The sequence below is a fragment of the Schistocerca cancellata genome, chromosome 1 (genome assembly GCF_023864275.1).
Source record: "Schistocerca cancellata isolate TAMUIC-IGC-003103 chromosome 1, iqSchCanc2.1, whole genome shotgun sequence".
Classification (NCBI taxonomy): Eukaryota; Metazoa; Arthropoda; class Insecta; order Orthoptera; family Acrididae; genus Schistocerca; species Schistocerca cancellata.
Window position 1 is genome coordinate 1,192,157,840 of NC_064626.1, and position 24,076 is coordinate 1,192,181,915.

The 24,076-nt window shown below is 38.3% G+C and overlaps 1 protein-coding gene across 1 annotated transcript in view; it reads right to left on the reverse strand.

The window, feature by feature from the left end:
• Positions 1–21,291, reverse strand: part of LOC126094469 (double-stranded RNA-specific editase 1-like) — a 43,854-nt gene extending 22,563 nt beyond the window's left edge. The window contains exons 1-3 of the mRNA XM_049908861.1: positions 21,156–21,291; positions 20,972–21,070; positions 20,024–20,157 (exon numbers count right to left, since the gene is read on the reverse strand). Coding sequence (XP_049764818.1) covers positions 20,024–20,157; positions 20,972–21,011 — 174 coding nt within the window. The 5' untranslated portion in view covers positions 21,012–21,070; positions 21,156–21,291. The remainder of the gene's footprint in view (positions 1–20,023; positions 20,158–20,971; positions 21,071–21,155) is intronic.
• Between the last annotated feature and the right edge of the window lie 2,785 nt (positions 21,292–24,076).

Consider the following 24,076-nt stretch of genomic DNA (forward strand, 5'->3'; position numbering starts at 1 on the left):
CCTTGCCTATTACACTGAAGATCTCACCAATGCCTTCACATACAAGCATAACCCCCTCTCTCCTAAAACCTAGTCTGCGAACAGATCTCTTATGCCATTTCTGCTCACACCCACACCAGACATGAAGAACCACCCACAAGAGAGATCCCCTTCGTCACCCAGTACTACCCCAGACTGGAACAATTTAACCACATCCTTCGCCAGAGCTTTGATTACCTATCATCATGCTCTGAAAAGAGGGACATCCAACCGAAGCTCCTTCATACGCCTCCTGAAGTACTGTTCCGTCACCAATCCAACTTCACTATATCCTAGTGCATCCCTATGCCACTCCCAATCCCTACCCCTTGCCACAAAGATCATATCCCTGTGGAAGACCCAGGTGTAAGACCTGCCGAATCCATCAACCCAACACTTCCTATTCCCGTCTTGTCACAGAGACCGAGCCACCTGTGAAAGCAGCCACGACATTTCCCAGCATTGCTGCAATCACTGCACAGCTTTTTATACTGGTATGACCACCAACTAGCCACCCACCAGGATGAACAACCACTGCCAAACTGCAGCCAAGAGCAAGTAGCACAACATGCAGTTGACCGTAAAATTCTTCATTTCAATGGCTGCTTCATTTCCCAAGCCACCCGTATATACCCCTCCATCACAAGCTTTCCTGAACTGCACACATGGGAGTTACCTGACCATCATTCCCAGTTCCTCTCTTTTTTCACTCCTGCCTCCACAACCTCCTGATGCTGCACCTGCTGGTATTCTAGTCCCTAAACCTAAACCAGAACGCAGTCCTTTCCCCCCCTCCCTGTACACTGCTGTCGCTTCCCTTCCTCACCTCCTCCAGATTACTACTCCATCTCACACAATAGTTGCAGATTGCTGCTTCCATCCCATACGACAGTTGCATTCTGGCCCAAGCTGCCAGAGTTGGCAGTCATGTCTGTATGACTTGTGCTTGCTGGTATGGACGAATGGTGGTGTTTCTCTTTTTCTGACAAGGCTCTGGCCAAAAGCTTATGTGCAAAGTTTCTTAAATGTTACTGTCTGCAGCTCAAAATGTCATCTTCATGGTAAATAGCAATGGCCCTTATCTAACATTGTTAACGTATGTCCTTTTTATTTTCTCCAGTATAAACCCTGTGAATCAATAAAATGTATAGTGCAGATGCACACTAAGTGTGTACCACTGGCACCACACAAAACACATCAGGTCTCACAGCAAAATTTTGAAAAAACATTTTTAAGTCAGTACATTCTAACATAAAAACTGAGTAGAGCTCTCAAAGGCATAAAATCCATTGCTGTCTCACGTAAGTTTCTACCTGTACTAGCATCATCTTCGTAACACACAAAATTCTGGACCACTCATCATTTTGATGAAACTTTTTACCAATTCATGGTTTCAAGACTCAATTTTTCTCACAGTTATGGTAAAGTTCTGTTAAAAACACTTCTCTTTGAATAGTTTTGACCTTCACAAACATAATCAGTTACACTGAATGTCCCAGGCAAATTTAATACAGCTGTAATCGTCAAATTTGAATCTGTTTCTTACTATCTTGAGTAATTCAGTTTTAATTAAATCAACAAGCTTGTCCATTCCTGCTGCACTTATTTTCTAGTATTTTTCCTTAGATAGTAAATCAACTTTGAGAACTGTTTGACTCATGTTACATTCTCGTGCACTATTTTTTTCTTTGCCACAGGACAATCTGCTGCGTTTGCCACATGCATGCAGTTTCATAGTCACCTCTAATTCCACTAAAATGGAAATGTCTTGTGACTGGGCCTCCCGTTGGATAGACCATTCGCCGGGTGCATGTCTTTCGATCCGATGCCACTTCAGTGACTTACGCATCAATGGGGATGAAATCATGATTAGGACAACACAACAACCAGTCCCTGAGCGGAGAAAATCTCCGACCCAGCAAGGAATCTAACCCGGGTCCTTAGGATTGACATCCTGTCGCACTGACCACTAAGCTACCGGAGGCGGACTGAATTCTACTGAATGCAGTGTTTAGTTTATCAACAACAGTATTTTCTACAATTATAGTACTTCTTCATATAATCTGACAATCCACTACCCTCGCTTTTGGCATTTAGTACAGCCTCAACACTGCAATTGTTTTTCTTGTTAAATTGAATTTATTCTACTCTGTTCTATTGTTAGAATTCAAAGTGTTTTTTTAATGGACAATTTATGTTTCTTGAAAGAGAGGCAACAAACACTTGCAAAACTTCATACTTGTCCAGAAATGTGCTGATGGTGAAGATAAGTTCAACAGATTGCATGGATTATTTGTTCGGCATAGTTTAATCAATTGCATATGCATATCTACATTACAAAGCAATATAAAAAATCTTAAAAACAATATCTGGTCACATTCATCACAAATATTGTCCCATGTATTATTTAGAGGCTGAGTTGAACTGTCAGAATATGTCATTCACAGCTACATTCACACTGTTTTAATATCCAGTAAAGTAAATTTGGCCAACATCTTTTTCCTTCAATCAGAAACTGAAGAATTACTAAAATAGTTGAGCTATACATACCTATAGACAGTATAAAGTATTATTATTCAGCAGCTTGCAGAAATAAGAGAGCAGTAGTATGATACTGCATTTCTGCATGTGCAACATTGTTTATTCCACAATTTGTGCAGAAATAAACAATACAATCAGTTCAAGACATCAGATAAATATATTTTTGCCTGCACACTAAGAAACGTATTTAATCTAGTTTTTGTTACACATTACTTTCAGTTTTTAAAAGCAAAATGGATGGGAAACTGAACACACGGTAAGTAAGCATTTGAATTTTGTTATTTTTGCCTATGAACTGATAACAAAGGAGTGAAAAAACCCATTAATTTCATTTTATCATTTGACAGAGTATCTTTTAGAACGAGAATAAGAAGAGTTATTCAATTAACCTTTTCCTTGTCAATGATACTGCTCTTCACATTCTTCTAAATCCTTCACATATTGATGCAAACACAAATAAAATTTTATCAATATTCATTGGTAAATTAGGAAGTAATAAATTACTTTGTGTATCTGAAAACACCATTTTCTTCATATGAAAACCAAAATCTGTTAAATTCCAACCCTTTAACAGGATGTTAAATGCCAACAGCTTATATAACAGTGTAAAATCCCAACAGCTTATATAACAGTAATATCTTGGCTCATTGATTAGATTCGTAGAAAGAACAAATATGCTAAGTTGTGTCAAAATCTGAGATAATGGATGTCAATCACTGACACAAACTGCAGAAGGTATAGTCTGTCGGTAAACTGAAGAGAGAGAGAGCGCGAGCGAGTCCCCACTCTGCCAACCCAGCTACGTCACAATGCGCTTCTACTGGCTGTTCCACAACGTAGTTTCGGCCCTGCCGCGGTGCGCGCTTTAAATCTGTGACGACGCCGTGTGCAGATACGTCTCAGCTGCGTTCATTTTTAGACAAATGCATTAAGACCAGAAAGGATACAAAAAACGATAGCTTCTTCCGAAACACAACATTATAAAGTAAATAATATTAAGATAAGAACGGAAGTCAGGATTATACTACAAATATAGAACAGAGTGCCTGTTCATGTGAATGTATTTTATGTTCCGCTATTGCTATTCGGAAAACGAACCCCATATAACGCAATCTGTAGTATTCAGGGCTGCTTCTTATTCTGTGTTTCTACTAAAACGTAGAAGTTTTCTTTGAAGGACTTGCAACACGAAGAGAGTTTAAAAAGTAAGCAGAAATTTATAATTTTGTGTTTTGTATTGGTCCAATTTGCACTACTTCTTTGTCTCTGTCTTTGTAAACATGTCTGAAAAGTATGTGTACAATGTTATGCATATTGGGTATTTACTCTGTTGTCAGCTGTCAAAGAGGTTACATGTGTTTTGGTAGCATGAATGATTATTTGTTTTGTACAAAAACAGATTAGAGAATCTGTATTAAATTTTGTTATAGGAATGGAATAAAGCAGGGTGTATACGGGGTCAAGGAAAAAAAATTCCCGGATTTCTCCCGGATATCCCGTTTAAAAAATATGCTTTTTCCCGGGCGAAAATACAATTTTTCTGTGCTAAGTGACAGTAGGTTTTCCGTAGATTTTCCCTCGGAACTGTAAAACTTATCAATCCTTTGAATGGTTAACGTTTTATATAATCGCGTAGAACTTCCCGGGGAAAAAAAGAAAAGACGGGCAGAGAAGTTTTGGAGAGACTTTTTATACGCTGCATATTTTCGTATTACGAAAGTATAAATTCGAATTGCACCAAACACAGCGCGTTAGTTTCCGGGGCGTTGAAACCGAGGTTGCGATGTCCTTTTGTAAGCGAGTCATATCTGAAGCCACGAGATCTCGCCAGCCGATGACAGCAGCTATTCAGAGCATAGGACACGTGTTACAGTCAGCCAATAGCAAATTCACTGGTTACATAGCGCGAACACGCAAGAGGAAAAGTTAACGGTTTACATTAATGTACACAGTACCGTATATCTACAAGAAAAGCTAAGCTTTCACATGTAAATGTGCCAGTAAATTTAAAATTCTGACATAAATGTCTCGGCTCGAAATTCTTGTACGTGGCTGGTCCTCAAACTGTTCAGTTTCGAACGCTCTGTGATTTAGATATCCATCCCACTTTCTCACAAGTAATCTAATTCATCTTGCGTAAAAAGAAGTGACTTTGAAAGTAACGCTTTTCTAACCACCGTTCGCAATACTATCCGGAGAATGTTAGAAATAGGTTTGATTTACCAGTTGCCAGAGAGCGCCAGAAAACAGGCATTATTGTGCGTGTGCAACTGTAGTGGAGTAGGAAGCCCGCATGTTCGTGTGTATGAAGCACTAACAAAGGTTACACTACACCATAAAAGAAACAGGGTATCAGAGGATACTGCAAAGAGCATCGGAATTTCGTAAACCATACTAAAATGCATAATTCGACTTGAAGTGCAAATTGGCTTTTTCCAGATTCACAATGAAGCAGGTCCCATCTGATATTAAGCCTTTCAGTGTGGTTTTTGGGATGTAAATTTTCTTGGAGTACCAGTACTCTGCAATCTCAGTTTTGGTTCTTTATTATGGCATAATGCCATATATGGCAGAAGATGATAACGCGGACTTGAAATTGCACTTGAAATTCAGCGAACAGTTGGAACTAGGCAATACTGTAGAAGGAAACACTTCGTTTCAAATAAAATGATTGCCTCAGCAGAAAGATTAATAAAGCCAAATTTCTTTAGCAAACTTGCAAAAATAGCTTCACTGTTCTGCAAGGCGATTAATGCTTGACTGCTTCTAACTTGGAAATAAAATAAAATCAGAAAACTGAAATTAATAATATATTTTTGCCCTGCATAATTATGTGAATGTATTTTAATTCACTTGATAGCTCCCGACCACAGAAATCCGTTTTGTTTCCATTTGACGTGGGAGCTGTACACGAAGAGAAGCAGCAAAATCAATTAACGTAAACACGGGTCACGTGGAGGTTAACCCCCTCCGCACTAGACAACTCTGTGCAAGCGTGAATCTGGCAGCTAGGGCGCTGGAGAAAATTTTTTCTCGTTTGCATCTGGCTGCTACTACCGATACAGCTAACACCCAAACTTCAAGTAGTGGGAGGTCCTGCTTGTATGCGAGTCAAATGCGGATGCGCAACAGACCGCCGGCAATTGGTCAAAGGAACCTAACGTGAACAGTTGTGACGTCATGCACATAGCAAGCAGTTTATTGTTACGAAGCATTACAGTCTGCGCCCTAAAAGGCCTTTGACATATTTTTGCTATTTGCAGACGCTTGTGTGTGCACGGTGTTTTGTTGTTGTAAATTGCACATTTCCTTTTCCACAAAAGTTTTATTTTTTTTTCCTCTCGTTTATATTTTATTGCTGCAGTATCATTCTCCAGTAGCAGAATACAATAACATTCTTTGCTAGACAATCAAGCCTGCAGTCAAAATGACAAAAATTTAACAAAGCTAAAACAACGAAAAATTCCCGGAATTCCGAAAAATTCCCGGGTTTTTCCCTGTTTTCTCCCAGATGAAAAAATTCCCGGGTTTTTCCCGGATTTCCCGGGTCGTATACACCCTGTAAAGTGTATGAAATTTTTAGAGATTTTAAATATTGCTTTTGGTGAGCCTGTTATGAGTGAACCAAGGGCATACAAGTGGTATAAACATTCAAAGCAGGTCTTAAAGGACAGCAGTTTTACAAGCATGGATGAGATTAAAAATGCACAGTTAAGAGACCTATGAACTATTCCAAAGAAAGTTCCAAAAGTGTTTCGGGAATTGGAAAAAGCACTGGCACAAGTGTATAGTACGTAATGGGGAATATTTTGAAGAGATTTGCTGTAGATAAAGTTCTTATCAAAAAATAAAAATTAATATGTGAAAGCACCTCCTATGTCAAGCTTATTGGTTAGAAGTACAGAATCGATGTACATGTTTCGATGAAAATTTCAGCATTGTTTAGAATAGATACTGCGCACATATTTAAAGCAATATGTCTCAGAATCAGTTGAATAGTGACCGAGATAGAGATTTAGTGTTCCATAACCATCAAAAGTTTTACGTGATTTTGAAACTGTCTATAACGATCAGTTTCCTCCCAAGATTATTAGTTTTCCTTCGTGGCGATTTCACTAAACCATGCGGCTTATTTTCGCGTTCGTACGTAATGCGTCCTATTGGTCAAGGCTGACGTTCGTATAAATTGCAGCCCTTTGATTAGGACTGGTAATATTATCCAACAGTTCTTTTTGGGCCTCCTCTTCACTACACGCTATAATAACATTAGAGACGATCGAACGCTCGTTACTCCACAAATACCTCCTCTTCCTCTTATTCTGCACATTTTCTTGCAATTCTAGACAAGTATCCATCACTTCCGGATATCGAAGTATATCCGTAAGTGTACAAATTTAACTGACTGACACACTGGCAACTAAGATCCCACGAACAGAAACGATGTATATCACTGCATGCCGATCTACACCGCTAGACAAGTAACGGGCAACACATTTTGGGTGCCCCTGTACGCCGGTGGCAGCGTTCTTCCGGGAAAGGCCACTTCCCCCACCAAAAGCGCTGCTCGCTCTTGAATTTACAGACAGACTATGGCTGCATCAATCTGCAAGGCATGATCCAGCATAGTGGGAGGAAAGGTACTTGATTGCACAGTGGGTATTTGCTGAGACTCAGCAAGGACCTTCCTGTGGGAGAATGGAACCATTCACATGAGTAATCAAGGAAAATGTCCTCACAATGCAACAATACTAAGCAACTGCTTGAGCTTTTGGTGCAAAAAATGATGGGGAACCAGAAAACTTCACTATGCCATATATGTGAAGATTTGCTTAGTACTGCACTGTCTGTCAGACATTTACAATTCCTATTGCTGCATGCTTAATGTTTTTTGCGTTATGTTCACACCATGGTGATGATCGCATCCTGTGCCACAATTCGCTGACAGAGGCAAGAAGGGCAGCTGCCATGTTGATTTTAGTGTTTAATTTGAATTTTCATATTCAATAGATACAAACTTTCCAGCACATAGCTGTTATATTCTGCACTTACAATGACTTTATGACAAGTAATTATTTTCCTTTAGTCTGTACATGTTTCAACATTAGGCTCCATTTAAAGTAACAGAAAGCACAGAGAACACCAGCAATACCAACACGATACAATATGAAAACATCAGAGCTCACGCCTACCAAAATCCTACTGATGCCGTACACGCAAACTGACCTGCGTGTGGCCATGGGACAATAAAGAAATCAGCTCGATCAGATAGCGCAAACATACAAAGACAGCACTGTCTTGCAATGAACAGGTTTTTTTTCTCCCAAGAATAAGTGAACCTTTCACAATCTTAACTACACAAGTGTATATGCTGATACTTTTTATGCAAAAGTATAAAGAATGACAATTATAAGAACAGATACAAGCAATGCCATAGCCAATCTATAAACAATGTTAATTGGGATGCACTAGGGGTATTTTTAGTATATCATGTTACATGTCAGTATGTTGTGCCTTGCACCACAAAAGCCCACACAGATTCTAACAACTGCCTGCCCGGCGTAAAGCAATGCCTAAAATTTAAGATGAGCAATAAAAAACAGAATCAAAGCTGTCCGTACAAAAATATTTTAGGCACTATACACCAATTTGCAATAGACAAAAGAATATCCCTAGTGCCTCCCAAGTAATTTATATACACTGACTTTGGCATTTATAGCTTTATCATATTTTTCTTGTTCTTTGTATACACATAGTGTTAAGATAGCGGCGATTGAGAAGTTTAGTGAATTTGTGCCTCCAGCTATTTCGAATTTCCAAATGTTATCCAGCATCAATAGCAAGAAGATGATCAACAAAAGTGCTCCGCAAAGTTTCAAGTCTAGTGCCACGTAAAAAACTCGCAGTGAAAAATCATCCAGATCAAAATGTAAGTGTGTAACATGTGAAGTCCATCCTGACAAAGCAAAACTAGTTGAAACTATTAACTCGTTGCAAGAAATTGTGCGCAGATCCTTGGCAGAAAACAAAGTGTTAGCTGATAGACTCAAATGTCTTGAAAATGATCATAGGAAACTAAAAACCGCCGAGCAGGGCGTAAGTGAATTCGACAGAAATAAAGTGTATACAGTGACCGAAGATTCCGTCGCCATTTCAAGTTTTCCAACACGTTGGGGGTGTACCGGTAACGCTAACCATAGCGCAATCATTTCGTCGTCTTTAGTAATACATTCTCCTGCCGTGCTAAACGGTAGGCCTATCTACAAAAGATCAAATCGTGCACCATCTGAAAGAAAAGCCTGTTATTAAGCAAAATGTGGAACCTCGCCAGCCAAAACCGTCACTCGTAAACAGAAGCAAGGTAAATTCAACATTCAAGATGACAGTTAATTTAACCAACACCACAAATGCAGCAAGAAGAATAAACATATGTTTAATGGGTGATAGTCATCTTAGAGGCCTTGCACACGAAATAAAAAGCGTAAACAGTGAAGGAAACGCTTCAGGTTTTATTAAACCTGGCGCTCGCCTTGACCAAGTGCTTTCAACTGTAATCAATATCTCTCGAAAGACAATGAAGGAAGAATTCATTGTAATATGTGGTGGTGCAAATGACGTCTCACACAACGATGGTTTGCATGCTGCTAATGCCCTAAAATCTGCCCTCAATTGCCTCAATTCTCATGTGTAAACAGGGCAGTAGCATATACAAACAGTCAATATGCAGAAATTTGCAACCGTTACGCAAATGTGCAAATGGTCAACGTGCAACATTTTAGTAGAGATCTTTACACCACTCACGACCTTCACCTCAATTGGCGCGGAAAGTCACTTAGCGTCCATTATTTGTGAAATCGTTGTAAATGCTAGGAACAACGTATACTCAAAACACACACATTCAAAGAATGAGTGCTCCACAACACAAGAAGACTGCAGGAATGAGTATAGACAGACGACATTGGACAAATGGCTGCTGAAAACACCAGGTAAAGCTGATTCTTCCCAGGCTCCCAGTACATGGGAACAGACCAACTTGAATAAATGGATAGTGAAAAATACCAAACCCACTCTATCAACTGATATTTCTTTTTAGGGATAAGTGTATAATTGGTTCTGGCAGGGTGACATGTCCATCAAGCGTTCCACAATCCAAACTCACTTTCAAATTAATTCAGCAGAACTTTCAAAGTCTTGGCAATAAGCACGAGTTGGATACCATTGCAGCAATTGATAACCCTGATGTTTTAGTTTTAACTGAACACTGGTACACAGATGAGCTAATTAGTGTATGTAAACCACTTTCCATGAACTTTTGCTCTGCCTTCAGTAGAAAAGAGAAATGTGGTGGTGGGGTAGCTATCTTTGCAGCCAGTGGTAGTAATTATAGTGTAATAGATGTAAGTGCTTTCAGCATTGAGGGTGTAATAGAACTAGCAGCAATTAATTATAAGTGGGGAAAGAGAACTTAATTATTATAGGCCTGTACAGACCTCCATCTGGTGGCCTAGATAGTTTCTTTGATGTTCTTAATGACCTGCTTGTTGACATTTACAGTAAACACTGCAATAAAAATGGCTGGGTTAACATAATACTAACTGGAGATATAAACATTGACTTGCTGCCCAATGATTCTGTATCTAAAAAACTAATGCTAATACTAGCTCAATTTAACTTAACATTTTTGATAAACGAGCCCACTAGAGAGGTCAATAGTGTAAAATCATGCATTGACAACATTATAACTAACATGTCCCACTTTACATGCAGTGCATCAGTTCTGAAGCTTGCCATTTCTGACCACCACGCAGTACAGGTATTGATAGAAGCTGAAAATCTTCATGTCAATAGAAAAGAGAAACAATACGTGACAAAAAGAATGACCAATGATGACAATGTTAAAGATTTCAACAGTTTGCTATAAAGCTTACAATGGGGTGAAAAAAAAAACAGCATTACTTTCATTGAATTTTCATCAGATTTTTATTATTGCTTCAATGTCTCATGTCCAGAAATGACCTTTACAGTAAATGACTGCAAAAAGATACAAAAAATAACTGGATAAATCATGAAGTAAAAACAGCAAGAGAGAAACTTAGACTTTTCCAGTATGCAATGATAAATAATAACAATAATAGACTAAAGGTAGAATTTAAGAACTATCAGGATTACTATAAAGATCTTCTGCTAGAAACTAAAAGTAAATATGTAGCCACAATGTTAAGAAACTCTACTAACACAGGTTTAGCTGTTTGGAAAGTAATAAGTAGCTTTAGGGATTGTAAGGACAGATCAACAAGTGATTTTACTATAAACCATAAAGGGCGTATCACGAAATGTCAATGTCAGATTGCAAATGTTTTTAATGAGTACTTTTCTTCTGTTGGAAAATCTGTCAATGACCATTTTAAGAATGTTCAGCATAGATATAGGGGCATTCCAATCAAACAAAGCATATACTTGGCCCCAACCAATAACAAGGAAGTCAAAAACATAGTAATGTCATTAAAAAATACAAACTCAGCAGGCTATGATGGATTGTCTATCAGTACACTGAAAAGATGCATAGACAACATATCTGATGCCATGGCCACAGCAGTAAATGATGTAATTGCATCAGGTTGTTTCCCAGATAGCCTAAAGACAGCACAAGTAACCCCGATTCACAAGAAAGGTGATAAATCTAAAATTGAAAACTACCGCCCCATCTCAATCTTACCTGCATTTTCTAAGGTAGTTGAGAAAGTTATTTATACTAGACTAATGACATTCCTGAGTCAACACAATTTAATATTTGAAAATCAGAATGGCTTTATGAAAATCAAGTCAACATCAGTAGCAGCGGCACAATTAATAGACAAAATAATAACGGCCATAGAGAACAAGGAATATGTAACTGGAGTGTTCTTTGATCTAGAAAAAGCTTTTGATTGTGTCAACATCACCATATTACTTGACAAGCTGTGGAACCTGGGTATCAGAGGAACTGGCTATGAGCTAATAAAATCGTATATGAGCAATAGAAAACAATTTGTATTGCTTAAAACAAACAGTGGGTCTTACAAATCTAAAATTACAGACATCGAATATGGAGTGCCTCAAGGTTCTGTCTTGGGACCCTTTCTTTTCTTGATTTATGTCAATGATATACAGTATTGTTCTCCTAACTGTACAAAAATATTGTATGCAGATGACACATCAATAGTGTGTAAACACAAAGACTATGAGAGTCTGGAGGTACAGTGCCACAGTGTAACCAATGAAATAGTCAAGTATTTTAATGAAAGCCATCTAAATGTAAGTGCTTCAAAGACTGCAATGATGGAATTTAAGACAAGGAAACAAATAGAATTTGACATGAAATTATCCATAGGAAATGCCATTGTAAAAAAGGAAAAATGGACAAAGTTCTTGGGAATTACAATCCAGGACAGCCTCAAATGGGACATGCATATTGATTCCTTAGCATGTAAGCTGTCGAAGAATGTGTTTGCTATAAATATGATTAGCAAATATTGTAAGGACATGGGTGTACTAAAAACTGCTTATCATGCCCTATTCTCATCAAACTTAAACTATGCTGTAGAAATATGGGGTGCAACAACTCAAGCCAACCTAAGTACATTATTAATACTACAGAAAAAAGTTATCAGAATTATTTGTGGTGCCAAACCTCGAGAATCATGTCAGAACCTGTTCCCAAAATTAGGTGTGCTTACCATTATAGGTGTGTACATATTGGAAGTTATATTGCTTGTTGAAACAATTAATCCAAATTTCAACTGTGACCTGCACCAATATGATACAAGGCAAAAGTTCAGATACCATGTAAATACCCACAGAACAGCTTTATATGAAAAAAATGCACTTCATGCTGGGCTGAAGCTAGCCAATGCCCTACCAAAAAGTCTCAAACCCTTCCTGCTATCAAATTAAAAGATCAGCTAAAAAGAATTCTAATTGAAAACCCTTTTTATTCCCTAGACGAGTATTATATCTGTATGAAAAGTCTTTCATAAGTATGTCAAGCTCATAGTTTTAAGTAACCTACAACTAATATAATTTTGATAAAAACAATATTTGTAATATCGTGATTGTATACTACCAGACGTAAAATCCATCAAAATGTAAAATTTATTAATACAAACAAATCTTTCGTTTGTAATTTATAAACTGACGTATTCAGAAGAATAATCTGTATGATGTCCTGAAACTGTATTATTTCTAGGGATTGTATTTGATTATTCGATGTTGAATAAATATTATTATTATTATTATTATTATTATTATTATTATTGTTACATTACATAATGTGGTCATATAGCAAAATGTCTACTTTGTGCAATGCCCTTGTATACACTAGTGTACTTCTACGATTGCAAAACGTTCACTTATTTTTGGAAAAAATGTATTTGTTGCAGACAATGCAATCTTCGAAGTTAACATCACGTGGCAGAGCTTTACCGTTCGTCGTTCTGTAGCCACATACAAGGCAGTTTGTACTTTTACTTCATGTGATTAGCTTTGACGCAATACCTTGCATCAATAGGCATTTGGTATGTGCAAGTGCTGTTGGGTTCACATTGTATCCAATTGGTATTGCTGAAGTGTTTCAACATATGCCTTCTGTTTTAGGATTAATTCCTATGATAATGGCTTAATGCTGAAACACTTAAATATTAAAGAAATGTAAATACTTGTGGTAAAAACTAGAGTTTTAACATAGTTTTGTATTTATACTTGTATAGAATGAACATATGCATTCTAGCTGATTCCCAAAAAATGTGACATTATTGAAATGTACTGTGCTTCAGTGTTGGGAAACGCTATGTTGGTGGCTACACTTCTTACCAGCATGCCAATCTCATGGGTGGAGACAAAGGCTGTCCGCAGATGCGAAGCAGTTTATAATATATTAAAGTCTTGTCTCCCTTTCCACCAATTTAGGGATGAGGCCTAATAGTTACAGAATTTCACTGCCCTTTTAAGACTGAAATCAGCATCTGCGAGTATTGTGGGCAGATCTCCATTGAGACTGAGGGCTGCCACAAACTTCACAGAGTGGTGACTCCTTCTGCCAGAGGAGGCAGCTACGTGTTAAAGGGTTATGCATGATGGATGCAACTATGAAGCAAAGACATAGTGTAAGCATTTTGTAATACATTTTTTCGAAGCCTTGCTTGTTTATTGTTTACTAGTCTCACTAAAATTACTTGATAGTTGACACTTCACATGTTGTAGCTGGTTTCCTCCAACACCTGCCCAAATCGTAGTTTACTTCCAACTCTTTGTCTAGCTTTATTTCTTGATGTATTTGCATCCTGAATCCTCAGTATGGTTTTCATATTTCTCTATCTCACACACACACACACACACACACACACACACACACACACACACACACACTGCTGATGAGCTACACATTTCATACTTGGCATTAACACGGCACAAGATGCGATTCACCATCATTTATGCACTTATAATCACAAAGATTGGTTTACATTAGATAATTTGCTGTCATTTCCCTCATTGTACTGACCTTTTCATCTGCTCTTATATTTCATCCTAAAATTCATTTCTCGTTTAAAATGTGTTTAGGTATCCTAAAACCTGCAATCAAGTGCCAACCAGGACTGCTCATTGGTTGGTAACACGGCAGCCCTTGTAGCCAGTGTGAGGATAATTTCAGGTAATGAAGGATAGCGAGAAATTAGTTTGGTTTTGCTGCTAAAACTGAAATTTTGTTATGGAAGATGGCTATGCACACTAACATAATACAGAATTTTTTCTGTCTTGTGTTTGCTCGTAGAGATTAGCCTCACATGCCATGAACAAAGCAACTGATTTTTTTCAGGGTGTATACAGGGACAAGGAAAAAAAAATCCCGAACTTTTCCTGGATTTCCCAGTTGAAAACACACTTTTCCCGTGTTAAGTGATAGTATACTTTTCCTCGGCACTGTAAAACTTATCAGTCCTTTGAATTTTTATGGTTTTATATGCCGACATAGAATTCCCCGGCACCTTACAAAAGAAACTAAGGGGAGAAAAAACACGTTTTTGAAAGATCTCTGATGTGCAGCAACATGTACGCTGCATATTTTCATGTTATGAAGGTATAAATTAGAATTCCACCATACACTGCATGTTACTTTTCAAAGCATTGAAATCGAGATTGCGACGCGCTTTTGTAAGCCAGTCATATCTCGTATCACGTGATCTGGACAGCCGAAGACAGTATAGGACACGTGATGTAGTCAGCCAATAGCAAGATCACTCTTACGTAGCGCGAAAACACAAATAGGAAAAGTTAATGGTTTAAATTAAAATACATAGTGTTGCTACAAGAAAAACAAAGCTTTCACATATAATCGTGGTCTCAAAAATTAATAAGCTGTAAGCTTCCACATATAATGTTTATCTTTTTTGCACGTGTTACACTTTCAGATATATCACACAAAAGGGCCAGTAAAATTTTTAATAATGACATAAATTTCTGATCTGAGCTCGAAATTCTTCTAGATTTTTAATTGAGAGTCAAACACTCTGTGACTTAAGAAATTCATCGTACATTCTCGCACATTGTTCATCTTGTGTAAAAGTAAATTTACTTTGAAGTAACACCTTTCAAACAACCATTCGCAATATTTTCCTGCGACCTGTTAGAAACTGATTCGTTTCAGCAGTTGCCAGAGAGCGCCAAATAACATGACCCACTGCTCATGCGCAGCTACGATGACGCAGGAAGCTCGTATGTTCGCACGTGTAAAACATTAAAAGATGTTGCACTATGTAACAAAAGAAACAAGACATCAGAGGATACTTCAAGAGTATCGGAATCTCGTGAACCATACTAAAATGCATAATTCGGCTGAAAGTGCACATTCGTATGTCCAGATTCGGATGTAAATTTTCTTGAGTACCAGTACTGTCTGTTAAGTCACACTCATCGGAAGCAATTTGTTGTTAGGAAGCATTGCATAGTCTTCCTAAAGCCTTAGACACACTTTTCTGTTGGCAGACGCTTGTAAGAGCACTGTTTTGCTGCTGTATAAGGCGCATTTCCTTTACGACTTGAGTTTTATTTTCGTTTTTTCCCCTCTCGTTCATATTTTGTTGTTGCAGTATTATTCCGCAGAAGCGGGATACAGTAATATCCTTTGTTGGAGTATTGATTCTTACCAGTCAAAATCACAAAAATTTAAATAAAAACTAAAATAATAATAGACTCCAGGAATTCTAAAAAATTCCCGGGTCGTAGACACCCTGACTTAGGTCGCAATGGACTTAATACCCGGGCTAAAAAAAACCCATGTGTCACAATTCAGTCATTGGTCACTCAAAATCAGCTATTGACATAGCATCTCCCATTTCCATCATACCTTTCAGCAGCCGTTTCCAACACTGCTTCACGTTGCACATTAACAGCATTTGTGACATGACCTGCCAAGTTTGCGTGTCACCTGTAAGCAAGAGGTAGCCAGCAGCCTATTTGGCAATACAGTAGCAGTACATGACGGCATTAACTATCAAGTAATTTTAATCTGACTATAGTGATCCATCTCCGCTTCACACAGGCAACACTAAGTATATATAGCCACAGGACTTTGGTGTAGCAGCAATAATTATATACAAAATCCTTCCTAGCAATTCAGTCTATCAATGGAAACAGTATTAAAATTCAACAGTAGTTCACAAGATTAGCCTGAACATGAAGACAGAAACCACTTTAACTTATAATATATAAAGACAAATGTCAAATCCAGCTGGATCTTAAATGGCTCCTGCAGTTTGTGCAGTATTGGCTCAAGTCTATGACAACGTCTCTTGTACACAATGAGTGGCATGCTGTCCTTTCCGTAATACTCCAACTAAATTCCGAAATTCTTCATAATAAAGTATAGGTAATACCGAATCACGCATAGTTGACGTTGCACAGACTACAGAAAAAGAGTATTCACACCAGCTTTCAAGCTCTTGCTTTCTCCGGAAATACACAAATTCACACAGACAACCAAATGTACACAACATTTGGTACAGTGGGCTTGTATGTCTTGAGTTCAAATACTGTTTTCTATTGCATGTTTCTATACACCATAGATCAGTCAGCTATAAGGAATAAGGAAAAGTGTGAAGTTATTAACATGAGTACTAAAAGTAATCAGCTAAATTTCGATTACGCGATAAGTCACACAAATCTGAAGGCTGTAAATTCAGCTAAATACTTAGGGATTACAATTACAAATAACCTAAATTGGAACAATCACATAGAAAATATTGTGGGTAGAGCAAAGCAAAGACTGCAATTCACTGGCACAACACTTAGAAGGTGCAACAGATCTACTAAAGAGACTGCTTACACCACACTTGTCCGCTCTATTCTGGAGTAGGCCTATTGCTGTGCGATGTGGGATCAGCATCAGGTGCGACTGATGGATAACATCGAAAAAGTACAAAGAAGGGCAGGTCGTTTTGTATTATCATGAAGCAGGGGAGGTAGTGTCACAGACATGATACGTGAATTGGAGTGGCAATCATCAAAACAAAGGCGTTTTTCATTGCGACGGGATCTTCTCATGAAATTTCAATCACCAGTTTTCTCCTCAGACTGCAAAAACATTCTGTTGGCACCCACTTACATAGGGAGAAATGACCTTCACGATAAAATAAGAGCAATCAGGGCTCGCAAAGAAAAATTTAAGTGCTCATTTTTCTCGCATGCCATTCTGAGAGCGGAACGGTAGAGAGACAGCTTGAAGTTGGTTCACTGAACCCTCTGTCACGCACTTTATTGTGAATAGCAGAGTAATCACGTAGGTAGGTGTGTGTGTGTGTGTGTGTGTGTGTGTGTGCGCGCACGCGCGCGCACTCCTTTTGTTTATTTATTATCACAACTAAGAATTTCCACTGTTATAAAATCAAATCTTTTCCATACAAACACTTAGCACCACCCTTACAGTAATGTCAAAAAGAACATGATACAGAGGCCACAAGTTATTTTCTGAGTCAATGCTGATGGAACTAACTGTAGCAGCAGTTTTATGGTTGGGGCCCCAACTTTGAATTTTCATATGTACTTCATATATTACACATGCTCTCCTCTGCCTTGTACAAATGAATAGATTAAATATACATTGCCTTGACAAAACAGGTACTTTAACTCTGCACACTATGAAGCAACAATTACTATACTCGGGTCAGTGGAAGCATCCGATTCCTCCCATCGGCTTCAACCCATGATTCAAGGCTGTTGTGGTGTGCGACATCACGGAGTTTAGTTTGTGAGAGTGGTGTGTCCGTAGGTGTCGTTTTGATGTCAGCGGTGCTCTCTGGTGGTGTGTTTGGGTGTTGTGTGTGAGGTGATGTTTTTGGTTCAGTTCACATGTGTGGCATGTTTATAGGTGGCGTATTGTTGCGGCCAGTGGTTTTCTCTGATGGTGTGTTTATGGGTAGTGTGTTATGTTGCGTATGAGGTACATTTTCACTGTAGCATTGCACGTGTGTGGTATCGGTGGTGACTGTGCTTTCAGCGGAACATTTTTCAGTGAGTTAACGATATTGGTTTTGTTATGTCAATGTTATTGTAGTTTTTTTCTGTTTGTCATGTGCGAAATTTGGTAAATTGCATTGTTTATGTATCTGGTAGGTATGGATATGACTGACAAGGTCAACAGTTTTCAGTTGTCGGCAATGATGGGGGACAGTGCGCTGCCTCTTAATAAAATACCTTCAGCTGTTCGTGAAGTGTCCAGTGTGTCATGAAGAAGTGAGGCTTACTAAAATTCCGGCATCTCGGACCCGGGATGGCTATATTCGGAGATGATGTAAGGATAACAGGTCAGGGGAAGTGTTCGATTCCAATTTTGATTTTCTAGGTTATTTTTGTGGTAGAATTAGGTGTGATGGTGGTGAAAGTTTTGAGATTTATAGTGTGGTATCGGTAGTTGCTGTTGGCCTATATAGGTCAAGGGAAATGTTCGATTCCAGTGAATATCATTTTTAGTTGGTTTTGGGAAGGTTGTGGTCATTTTATCGTTTGGTTTAGTGGAGTGTGTTTATTATTAGTTTGCCCCCCCCCCCCAAAAAAACCCAATTTCATCCTCTTGTCCCGTTAGTTTCATTATATCTTTGGCGGAATACGTGTTTGATGGTTTTTCGATCTATTTTTGTGTTTGTCATCATGTTTACATAATGACGTCATAGTCGCGATACAGGAGTTGTGACATCATTGGTCAAAGCAGACGGGTGGAATTGGACGTTTCCGTTAACCCCTATACTCTTATACACGAAGTGTCAGATGCTACCACCATACACTGGCAAACCACAAATAATACTTTATTCTGGTATGTTCTGGTACAACCATGGAGAGCTGTCTCTGAACTTGCACCAGGTCGCCACATCCATAGTACAAAAGTAACTGCAAACAATGTTGTGAACATTCTCATAATGCAAACAAGTTTCAAACTCAGTGCACAAAGCTAAATTGAACAACATACTACATATATTGATCTGTATTATGGAATGAACTTAGGATTTATAGATCTCTTTCCCACCCAAAACTTACAGAAACACTACTCCCAACTATAGCTGAGTCAGTGTACGTTGATATCTAACAGTTAGCAGGCTGGGGTCAGCAGCTTTGTGGCCCTGCCTCAACTAATAACCTGATATTGTTAACATCACTACAACAAAACCACCTCATTGCAAAGCTCTGTGACTGCTGTTTTCCCCTGTAGTGGCTAGCACTTCCCAGTTGAAAGCTGGCAACCGTGCTGCAAGCCATCAGGGATCTTATTATCCTAACTTGGCTACAGGAAGGAGGTTAATTTCACAACAATAGTAAACAGTCAGAAACTGAACAGAACTCAGATTAGCGAAGAATGGGGTATTTCTTTTTAATGCCACACTAGCACTGAGCTACAGAGGAACTGTGATTGAGTATCAGCATAGACAACCAAGATTAATTTAATCATGTTTTCTAGGCATAGAGTGACTTAATCATGTTTTCTAGCTTTCTTGTAGGTCAAGTTTGTGAAATTTTTAATCTCTTGCATACAATAATACTTACTAGGTAGAAATAATTCCCAGAGTATAAAACTGAATTATCTACATACAAATACATAAATGGAATTAAATTTTCTACAATGACAGGAAACTTTAACACGTGAGCATAGGAGACTCTGTTATTCCCACTGGATGATGAACTAGTGGGGATTAGTCTCACAAATATGAGAAGGAACCAACTGACACTATAACAAACATTTCCTAGAGCGGTGTTAGGAATCAAGCTGGTAACTGCATTTTACATTCATTAATAAGAGACGGGGACCATATAGGCTACTTACGGAATATACACACACACAAACCACATTACAAAAACATTAGCTTCACATACAGACCTCGAAATTCTAGTTCTCAAATTATCTAACACAGTAACATCAAATTTAAGCTGCTACTAAACAACTAAGTACCTGCTGCATGCCACCTTGGTTTTGGCTTGAATAATGGCTAGACTGCTGGGAGCTGTAACCTTGTTGATAGGTATTTTGCTGAGGCATGCGTGGTCTAGGAGGGTATGGACCAGGAGAACCTTTTCCTCCCATACCTGTAGTGAAAAAATACAAGTGAGATCCTAGATACAATGGACACTAATACTTAAAAGTAAAACTGGATACACTATAATCTGGAGAGAATTTAGAAATCAAAACCTATTTGATGCAAAGATGATCAATGCACAATTAACAATTACACCGCCTTGTTCGAATTTGTTTTCAGACTCCATATTATAAAAATCAATAGTCCGAACTGTTCTCGCGAAAATTATGAAATGCCGGTACATGTGAAATATATGTTGTCTAAAACACATTCATTCACGCCAACCTTTGACAAATGGGAAGGGGGGGGGGGTTGTAAACGATTACACATAGTGCAACGAAATCCTAAGGTCGTATCAGCCAAATTCATGGTTAGAAAAATGTCAAACGATAATGCTAAACTAATACTTTTGATATATTAAACTCAATCTTAATAACTAAAACTGAACACCACTTGAAGAGAAAATGGGGAAGGAGGCAGGACCAGCACCAAGTTAACGGTCCAATTAATTTTACCTACGAAGCCACTGTCTTCAGTGTTGTTAAAAAACTTACATTAACAATATACATAAAACCGGTATATTAACAATTTCTTCTAAAAACTACATTTAACATCAATTTTCGATGATATTGTGTTTAAATTACATATTCTTACTTAAAATCAAAATGGTCGCCAAAGGTCCACTCGCTCATAGCACACAAGATCAAGAAACGTAATCGAATATACCAGTGGTATAAAGAATAACTTGCGTTCATTCTATTGTTGTACTTATGTAAAACACTTCTGTTAAGTATGAAAACATTATGTGTATGATGAAGACTTACCCACACCCTGACCTGTCTGCCGCCTTGTATTGTACGACATGGCGATCGCCCTTTGCAGCTATCAAAAACGAAGACGCAAATGCGCGGTAGACGCTACACCTACCACAAAATTACACAAATACTCATTACTCTCAATAATTTAATTACTAGAAACAAGAAAAAATGCGAACACACTTAAACTTACAGTAATTGCGCCACTATACAAAGCCGGATCGCGTCCCTTAACACCTCTACCCCGCTTCACTTAAATCAAAGACAATATACACTAGAATTGGAACATCGTGCCTGTTCTGCACAAAATATCGATGGTCGATCCTTGTCTACAACACAAAAAAGGGGCGTATTTGAATTATATGATACAATCTGATATTTAGAGTCAAATTCATTTAAAATTTACACTGAGTTCCGCAGCATCACACACTTCTCTTTTATTTTTCAATTCTATCTATACGCATCACTCCAATCTCTCAATTGCAGGCGTATATTGATGCAGACATAGTGCTGAAGCTTGCTCTTAATATACCGGTATATTAATGACTTGCCACTCTATATTCCCGAAGATACAAACCTAGTTCCTTTTGCTCATTATACAAGTATAGGAATCACACCCAACAGACAGGATTTTGCAGAGCAAATTGTAAATAATGTCTTTCAGAAAAGTGTTAATAGTTTGTGGCAGAACTGCCAGAAATTATTAATATCTTTGCTTTTTTGTACTTCGTTTTTACCTACTTTGGTTGTTGACTATTTGGTGTGATACATTCGTCATAACTGTTACCGTGATTGTCGAAAACTATTTCTTTGTGTTTTGATTTATCTTGTGCCAATAAAAATATTACATAGTGAAAGTAAATGGTGTTTTCTGTGTTATAACACACGCCATACTGGTGACCTCCGACGAGCATAATACGTCCTATTCGACAATGTGGCCGTTTACTTCAACATCTCCACATCGCTCACCTTCCGCTCCTTTCTGACTACAACATGATACTATGGTGCCTCTACACTGCCTTTCCACGGTTTCCTACGCACAAAGCCGCCAACAACTGGGATAAAATTGTAAGATAAGCATAACGCCGTGGAGTTTTCTCCGTCATCAACAATCCCGTTGTGTACTCTTTCACCTGCTATGAAATCGTTTTCTACGTTCGTCTATAACAAACCAATCATGAGTGCTGTGCCTAAATTTGTGACTCACAGTGCATCGTATGCAGTGGCGTGGCGTGGTTGGGAAGGTCGGGAAGACAAAATAGTACAATAAACAATAATTTAAACAAAACGCATCAAATAAAACAACGGCTACAACTACTTCTATTACTACGACGACTACTACTAATACTACTACCATCGCCACAAATAATAATAATAACAATAATAATAATTAACTTCTTCAAGAAACGATGACAAATTTGTAGAACTCCAGCAGCAAGAGAAGATGCACTTACATTTTCTTGTACCCAAGTGCAATAAGTCTGTCTTTTCTTTCCACGAATCAGTCTATAACTCGGCCTACAAAGATCTAATCACTGGATAACTCTCCAAGTAGTGACTTTTCTGTTGCTAACGTGCTCAAACACGACAGCCGGATGTTGGACATTGGCTTCCTTAAGTAATTCTCCACTCGTTTAAGAGTACTCATGCTTCGTTCACTGCTTGCTGTAGTTGCGGGTAGGGTCAAAACCAAAAGCAGGAACTTCGTTGTTTCTTCATAAACGGAATTTAAATCATTGTTGGCAATGTACTTTAAGAAGATTCTTGGAGACAAGTGTTTTTTCTCATTAGCGTATATTTTACACAGTTCATTTTCAACTTGTTCTTGTTTGAAAAAAGGGTACTGTTCTAATGATTGAAGCAGTTTCAACTTTGGGAATTCTTTTTGATAGTTCGGAAAACACTTTTCGTTGAAAACTTCAACAAACTGAATTTGGGGAAAGTCTTGAAACCTTCTTTCCATCAGAACAATTTGCAAATCCAGTATCTCGTAAGTTAGTGACCTGAGAGATGTCTTTTGACTGTCACAGAATGATAAGTTGCCATTCAAACACAAGCTGCATTTAAAGCATTCATCAACGAATGTTTCCGTTCCTAATTGTCGTAAGTTTCTCAAAACAGTTATTTCGTCGTGGCAAGCAGATATAGTGACAGATTTTGACTGAATATGCATTTAATGCATTCATCAACGAATGTTTCCGTTCCTAATTGTCGTAAGTTTCTCAAAACAGTTATTTCGTCGTGGCAAGCAGTTATACTGACAGATTTTGACTGAATAACATTAGAGAGATGATCAACATAAACAAAGCACCCTCTGTAGAAGCAAAGCAAGTAGACAAACGTAGGATCATCCATCCGTCGTTTCATTCCCAAAGCACAGCTCAAAGATTCTTGGTCCCACCGAGAGTCTGTATCATCAAATATATAATTAAAAACACTATATAGTCCTCAGAAATGACTAGATGTTGAAACTGGCCTGGAACGAAAGTCCCAGTGAGTGTTGCTTTCATGTGGCAGTTTAAATCCTGTCTCAGTTAGCAATACAGTTCGTTTTGATGATTTGCTGAAAAATGAATGGATTGCAGTAAGATCACTTACAAACATGCGCCTCCTGCGCCAGTCGTGATTAAACCAGCCGCCGCGAGTGACAGCTTCATAAACACTCCGCCACTCCCGTCCGCTGTGCTATCAAATCTGTTACATCCACAACACAAGAGTGAGAAAATTCCTAAATTACCAAGGTTCACAATGGACAATCCGCATACGTGGTTTATTTTGGCAGAGACTATATTCACCAATGCCCTAAACATTGATTCAGACAGTGCTAACTTTAATGCTCTTATTAATGCCCTTGAGGACCACGCTGAGTGAGTACAGGACTTAGTGCTGCCGGCGGCCCCCACAAATCATTACGCACTGGCAAAACAACAGATCTGCGAACGTCTAGCTAAGACTGCGCAAGAGTCTGTTTTATACATACTGCGAGATGTACATCTCAAAGACTCGACTCCTTCACAACTGTGGCGACGTATCAGAGCAGTCTTCGATAGCAAAACTATGCCAGATGAAGCTTTACTTTCTTTCTGGGTTGCAAAGCTGCCGCAAGCTATCCAA